The sequence below is a fragment of the Diadema antillarum genome, unplaced genomic scaffold (assembly GCF_040938485.1).
Source record: "Diadema antillarum isolate AM-2024a unplaced genomic scaffold, OU_Dant_1.0 seq00000386_RagTag, whole genome shotgun sequence".
Classification (NCBI taxonomy): Eukaryota; Metazoa; Echinodermata; class Echinoidea; order Diadematoida; family Diadematidae; genus Diadema; species Diadema antillarum.
The window spans coordinates 2,620,857-2,628,903 of record NW_027271384.1 but is presented as its reverse complement, the minus strand read 5'-3'; the positions used below and the strand labels follow the sequence as shown (position 1 = coordinate 2,628,903).

General features: G+C 38.6%; 1 protein-coding gene across 1 annotated transcript in view; it reads left to right on the top strand.

Annotated features, from left to right (window-relative positions):
• Positions 1–4,115: 4,115 nt before the first annotated feature.
• The window catches only part of LOC139731808 (anthrax toxin receptor 1-like), a 28,234-nt gene continuing 24,302 nt past the window's right edge, over positions 4,116–8,047 (top strand). Inside the window, exons 1-3 of the mRNA XM_071642684.1 lie at positions 4,116–4,159; positions 6,715–6,792; positions 7,478–7,549. Coding sequence (XP_071498785.1) covers positions 4,116–4,159; positions 6,715–6,792; positions 7,478–7,549 — 194 coding nt within the window. The remainder of the gene's footprint in view (positions 4,160–6,714; positions 6,793–7,477; positions 7,550–8,047) is intronic.

The window sequence follows — 8,047 nt, the reverse complement described above, 5'->3', positions numbered from 1 at the left end:
CTTTGCTGATGTTGGCCCGGTGTTTCCAGCATTCGTCAACCCTGCATTCAATGGCTAGTCGTTGGCCACATCTGTTACATGTACTTCTTCAATCTGGTGATCTGCACCCTCGTGGTGTGACAGAGACTGTACAGCTATCAATCTGTCTTCGTTCTCCAAATGATGACCCCTATACCGAGTTCCTTTAAATCACCATCACTCCCGAAGAACTGTCATGTTACGTCTTTTTATCTGGAGGAAAGCATGAAAACACAATGTTCAGAAATGGATTTAGAACTCATCTCCACAAGACAATATGCAGTTCCGTTTTGTCCACACAAATACTAAGTGTGCATCAATAGAAAAGCTAGAAATTACTTTTTAGCTACATCGATCAGCATATTTAGAAAGACCCAAAGATGATCTCTGCCAAATTTCAATGCCTAAGGTCACCTGTAACTTTCATAAAAAACAATGTTCAAATATAGTACCCGTTGTCGTCTGCTAAAAGGGGGATCGATCTCCATGATGTGTGAGCACGTTGATCTTCAGCTAGAAGTGTGATGTCACAGTGGACTAACACTTAACAGTGCATGCATCGTATTTCTTACTTAGATGATTGCCACACATGACGTGGGAGTGCAATAGCACTATGGTATTCTCCCAGCTGTGTGGATGCTCGAATGTGGTGGCAAATAAAAGTCCTTTTTACTACATAGGTCATCACAATTATATAAATCACCAAATTTCACCATTTTTTTTTTTATTACCGTATCAATCGAGATCACCTTCTGGCAACACAGTGTCAGTGATTCGGCTGTCGACTCAATAGCAATGTAGAGTTTCTAGACGCTTCTAGTCTATTGCATTAACCCTATTTCAACTGGGCTATTGGAGACCAAGTTTTTACGGGGGGGGGGGGGGGGTCAATTTGACCCCCCTTCAGATCTCGGCCGCCGATCGCGCGATCGCCGCAAAATTTTGCCTGAAAATAGAGCCGGATGTCAACTACAAGATTACACGGTCATACAATAGAAAAAATGTTGATTTTATATTTTTGAATAAATTAATTATGCAAATTTATGCATGAAATTATATTTTTACATATAACTCCAACAAAAAGACTGAAGGATTGCTAAATTTTTGTGTCAGAGTTCCTCAAGACACATCAATTTTCTTTTAAAAAAATAGCGCAGTCAAAATCAGTTTCTTTTGTTTTTTATTGTTTTGTTAATTTTTCATGTATTTTACTGTTTTTTCGATCTTTTGTTTTCCATTGTTTGTTTGTTTTTTTTCCAAAATTTGTTGCAGGCACTTTTTCAAGCTTATCTACAGTAGAATTGATTAATTTCAATGGTTAAAAGTTGAAATAATCTAATTTATATCAATTAAACAAAAAAACAACAACAAACAAACCACAATTTGCATAGGATTTGCACAGAAATCATGAATTTGAGCTGTTTTCAGGTTGACATGCATATGCAAAACATTGCGTAACTTCAAAACGGTGTACCCGGACATCGCAAATTTGGTCTCAAAATATGCGGGAGACTTCAATGAAAAAAAGTCATGAAATGACGCGGCAAAATCTTTGCGCGTTGCGGAATCGTGGCGTGAAATGTCGAGAAGGGGGTCAATTTGACCCCCCTCCCAGTTAAAATAGGGTTAATTATAGCACAGCTTTATATACGTCAATCTCTAACCGTGGTCTAAACTCGACCAGACGTCTCCCTCTACATACTTTACAGTGATCATCTCTGTGTGCATGATGCTATGCTTGTAGTCCATGTAGAGTTCGTACCACTGCACTGTAGGCCTAACGTTAGGTCTATAATACCGCAATGAGAACCGGACCTAGGCCCTAGGATATAGCTTATCCTGGAAAACCGTTCAATGTAGGCCCTAGATGTTTAACAGTGGTCTAGGTTCTGCTTCTACTACGTTCTAACATTAGGGCTAAATCGTGATATCGGTCCCCTCTCATTCTGCGTGTGTGTCTCCACTAATGCGCAAAGTCTATGGAGGTTGAAAGAAGTCCCCAGCTATAGCGGTGAAGGGTGAGTGGGGACCTAACCGGAGTTCTAGACTACCTACTAATACTAGTTGGGCCTAACCCGTTAGTAATAGTAGGCCTATTTCGCGTTAATGCTGTTCTAGTTGGAATAGAATAAATGAGTAGGGCCTACAATTAACGCCAACGGTTGTGAGACTTGTTTAGACTAACGCCAACGGTTAGACTTTTACAGTTAGACTTAGAGTAAGCCCTACCTCGGTAGAACCCCAACTTAAGTACATGTAGACTAGACCGTGTCTAGTTCTATTAGTTTCTCTAAGATCTAACATTACACTGTTAGTAGTTAACGTTAGGCCTACGACAGAGTTTAGTGTGTCCCAATATTTTCTGAAACGCATAATGTTAACGTTAGAACTTTTAGAACTCTATTAGAAGATAGCTCCTGATGATCGATGTATCATGAGAGGCATTTTTTCAACTTCGCTCTATAGGTGCCTACAAAAGTACAAGTAGCCCCCTCACACAGTTACAATGTCAGATGTACAATGTCAATGACGGTTACATTCGTCACTCATTTTTGTTAATTTTGAAAATCATAACCTGGTCTAGACTCTATTTTGTTTGAAAAATGCGTTTCTAACGTTAAAAAGTTAAAGACTTTATAGTCCGCGAATAGGCCGAGCCCCATCCCAACATGCACAAAGACTCAAAGTATTACTGTAGTATTAGATTCCAACACCTAACAGTTGAGTTTCGGCCTCGGATTCTAGCTGTTAGGTGTTTATGGTAAGGTAACTGCGACCAGCCCCATAGCTAACTGTGTACACTAACGTTACAAGGAGCGTCCCTGGCCCGGGGTTATTCGTAAGGTAACTTAGATGGTCGTTTACGGAGAGGTAGTAGCCCATAATACTGGAAAAACTCAACAAGTTATAATTAGATCGATCTATGGTTTGCTTACCTTCAAAAATGTGAATAATATCTCCGCCCCACTCCATTTGAAGACAGCAATTTTCTCACGTCCATTACATCCAGGCTCTGATTCTCACGATTGCACAAGCACGTAAATCCTATGCATATAATACACGCACAGCACATCGTATACACATGCCACACAGTACGTCCACGCACAGGCGACAGACGCGTCGCTCAGGTAAACCTTCCCGCGCCCACACCAGGGGAAATTGCGGCTGGTGATTGGCTTAAAGTAAACACATGACAGGGGAATTCTCAATTTCTATTGGCCTAACCAAATGCATTCAAATATGTATTCACTGGAATTCACCCTAGTTCTGCCAGCTTGACTTACTAGTTCACGGTAGTTCCTTCAGTTTTACTAACATGCGCTGTTTTCGTAAGATCAACGAGTTTATGATAGTTTCTCCACTTCGACTAGCTTTACACTAGTTCCTCCACTTTGACTAATTCTTGGCGTATACACTGCAAACTAGTACAGCATACAATTTTATGCTAGTCAGACTTGATTGACTAGCTTTGGGTTAGTAAACCATGGCCTGATTTAATCCAGCAGAGCATTACTAGCTGCATTGCCGCATTCTACTATCATCATGTTCGTATAGCAATTTTTACTAACCGTGCTCGACTAGTTTAATGCTAGTCAGGCCAGGAATTGACCCATTTAGGTTGTGTGTGAACATCTGTTGAACAAACTGTAGTTTGTTGAATAAGGAAACTCAATACATATATTAAAGAATGTAACGAAAGTGTGTTTGTGCACCCGAGTCGAGATGGGGGGGGGGGGGGGGGAGGGTGGAACAATTCAGCTGGAGTATTTGGTGAAATCGGACCAAAAGCAAGAAGTAAGAGTGGGTGAATCATTAACATAACTTTCTTTGTACATTATCGATCAGGTGCATTTGTGACGTACAATGAATCGTTGTTTGCGTATAAAGACGCAGATTTACAATGAAATTACTCATGTAATTTGTGCTCTGGAACGGGCCAGATCTTATCAAATATACTGTTTTTGCCAAAAGCGCAGGCTTTCGTCATTACTGCAGACAGCGATGTCTAGGATAGACATAATGTGCCTCCCTTGTACGTCTTTAAGAAAGCTTTTGTTTGAGTTATATGTACAAACGAAATAAAAATTTCTGATCACATGACGTCAGAGTCACATGACCAAGATAGTCCTTATGAGGCCACGTTAGTAAAACCTGTTTGAATGTTAGTATGACTCATTGATTGGTTTTGGCATTTGCTGAAGACACTTGCTGATTTAAAAAAAAATAAAATCAACAGAACTCTTTCCACGACGAGCTCTCGCGTTACATCATCCTTTTAAGCATCCTTTAGTGTTCTTAAAAGTATTTTACGTACGAATTAGTAATTATTTTAGTATTTTGGATCTATAGGAGGAACTTTACCTCTCTGCTAAGCAAAGTTTTATCCGTAGTTTTAGAATCATTTCAGTGAGGAGTGTATATTTATTTTGTAAATCAAATCTCTCTCCTTACAAGGAGAAATGATATTCTGTTCGTGACTATAAATTTCACGTGTCTTTTTACTTCGTGTGCATAATATATAGTGTCTTCCTGTCGCCTTCAAGACCATCGTTGACTTCACAGAAGTAATTCACACACTGGCTATAGACATATAAGTCCAGTTCGTACGAATCATTCCAGAATGTGTAAATAGATTAATTAATTTGTGAGATTTCCAGTGTAAATGAGAACATCTTACCTTTAAAAGCAGCAGGACTCGGGTGGACGCGAAGGACGTGGGGTTCGTCTTAGGTTGAATCACACCAGTGAGGCACTGTAGATCAAAGGGATAAATCATTCATCGTCTAACGAAGCTTCCTAATTCAAACACACGCACACACACAAAGTCTTTACGAATTTCCCTACCTTATTTCAAAGAGACATGTATTTTTTCTTTTAATGAAGATACCAAAAAGATATCGAAATGCTATGACTGCTGATACTCCCCTTCCCTCTTTTTCCATGGGATTGAAAAATTGTAGTAATTATTTAGATCAAAAGCTTTCGTAATACTACGTGTATTACTCGCCTAACGTTTCAGGCGCATTAGATTAAATGCGGATGCAACGCAAAAAAAAAAAAAAATGTGTAATGCATTCATATCTTTTATCAAAGATGTTGTGCAACTTTGTCATTCGAAGCGTTTGAATGCAACTATAATTTGATATTATTATGAACATAAATTTCGATTACAGAGAGGTTTTTGACCAGTTATTGAGACGCCGAGTGGGTAAAAACAGAAAAATCGAAGTTCTTACCGGACGTTGGCGGTCATGTTGCTAATCCCATGCCTAAAAATAAGCGAGGGGCCTAATCTCGGTGGAAAGCAGAATTTGAATCTGTGTCACGTGAGAGACCGAAATTTGTCTCGAAGAAAAATGAAATATGCAGTCTTCATCTGTCCTAAAGCCTAAATCTCCCCTAATGAAGCAATCCCACGACACGAAATCTGCAAGATTGCCGGTCGTCTGTCTTATTAACCCTGTCGTTATCACCGGCAACGTGGTTGCACACAAAACCGAAGTCTTGAGTGAATTATGGTCCAGAATGGGTTAATTGGCTGAGATTGCTACGAATGCATTTGAAGCTCTCTTCTTAATCGCATTATCACTTCTCGTTGAGGCACGTGTAATGACACTCCGCGTAATATTTTTGACTTGATGGAAACCAAAGAGTTAATGTATTGAAGCATGTTGGCTGCAATCTTCGTCTTTTCTAGGACCTGACATTATCCCTTGTGAAATTGTGTTTGGTATGATAAGAAAATATTTTCATTCGGTTTCATAATATTATTCATCATGTTAAGTTGTAAAGAGACAGCAGCAGCGACAACCACAACAGGTGGAATGTCTCAAGACGTTTAATAGAGCATTAATTTTGTCATTTAAAAAAAAGAGAAGAAGAACGGATTCCGCATGTCCGCGTGAAATTGAACATTTGTGTGTTTTTCTGTAATCGCCCAGAAAACATTGGTTTTTTTTTCAAATATTTCTCAAAAGTCAATTCTTAATTCCCGGGAATTGGTACATGAGTGAGTGATAAAGCCTGTGTGCAAATTTGTCATCACATTAGGCATAACTGTTTGAACACAGTATACGGTGATGAACTGATATCTTTCAGGTGTAGGTTGGACAAGGAAGGCGGCATCACCCTAATTGACAACCTGTAATTGTAATCAGGCAGTGGAGGTTCTATTATAGTTTGTGGTCGTGAGAAGGTTGAATTGACAGTTGACACATACTTTCAAAACGATGATTACCCACATTAGTCAGTCAGTGATGAGTTTTAACCTGCGGTAAAAATATATGCTCAGTGCCGGAAGTCCATCGTGGCCGTGGTAAACAACGGAAACAAAACAAAACTAAACAAGGCATGTAAACACGAAACAAGGACTTACATGTAACCACTTGTTTTATCTAAAATCTAATCTCTGGATCAGTATTCGTACAAGAATTAGTATTCTGATATTATTGCATTATGAAGGGGCTATAAACCCGACATTTTTTTATTATAGTTACGATGCTGGTTATGATACGAAGTCAAGATGACTATCATTACACCTGGGATTTTTTTTTTTTCGTTTTTCTTTTGATTGGCTAAAATTCAGTATCATCGCGACCAAACTAATCTGTTTTAAAACGACGTAATCAATATGGACTCTGTTTGATTTAATTATTATTTAATTAATATTGCTTTGTTTTGTTGTTTTTTAACCAGGTCCGGAAGCGTTACGGAAGAACAGTTTCAGCAGCAAACCGTTAATTTTGTTGAGGCGCTTTTGAACCGGTTCACCAGGTAATCATATGCTTTGCACACATTTAGTGCAGTTTAAAACAAACCTTCTTTTGCGTATAGGAGCTCGTACTTATATAAGCATAATATTATAATAGGCCTACATTCAATGGATTTTTCCATGAACATTATACGTGAATTAATTCTGTGAAGAAGTGAAATTCTAATGAGCATCAGCCAAAAGAATTTTTACCCTTGCAAGACCTGGAATTAAAAGGCATCACTGAACAAATTTTAGAAGAATAAAGTACTGTTGATTCTTTGACGTATGAAATAATTAAAAAGGGCCAAAGTGTTTCTTTCATATAGCTGCACATCTCAAGCAGCGATTGATAATACGCTATCATGATAAGAGTACGTTGGTCATATTTAAGCAGGGTATTCTCTTTTGAGTCAGTAATTGATAAACTAATATTCCATCACTGTCATTAATACATCCGACATTGCTTGCCGTTAACATTTTGCTGGGTGAAACATTTTGTTCAAGAGAGTATACGCGCTGGCTAGTCTTGAACGCAAGCACAGCCTGCTTTTGAGTCCAAAGCATAAAGAGCACCCACTGTGCTTCAATAAAATCTTCATAATGTCGTAAAGTCATCAGCCACCAAGTGCAAAGCGTAGTCTTGTAACTGTATACATAGCGATGGATTGTCTTTGATATCCAGATTATTTTTCGTTTCGTTCTCAGTTCCAAGATTAGAGCCTCCTTCATCACATTTTCCGGGGATGCAGAAGTTATCACCAAGCTCACAGGAGATCGGTGAGTGTGTCTTCAAAAATTTCTCTTCCTCTTTTATGGCAATGATACATTTCTGAAAGGCTACTGGAAAGTTTTGCAATGTCATAGGAGTCATCACACATTGATTATAATTTGAGGATGAACGTTAGGACTGAGAGTGAACGTAAATTCATACCTATCGATTGTATAAAGTATACTATGCTCGTGTTGACAGAGTAACTCGATTTCAATATGCTTTTCTGCGCGACATGCCATTATTAGGAACAATCAAATAAACAATGACTTTGAACATTATCAAAGATTATAAATACAGTACAATATTGTAGTAGTAGTACCAAACAGCTCCTTCTGCAATACATGTGCATGCTTAGTGATGTTACTTTGACTATACGCAAATACCTCCTTCGTAATACATCATGTAATTTCGCTTTACAACATAAAGTCCCACGTCAAGTTTCCCATCTCTGATTTATACACGTTGTACATCAGAGCACTCTCGTTATAACGAACACGGTTAAA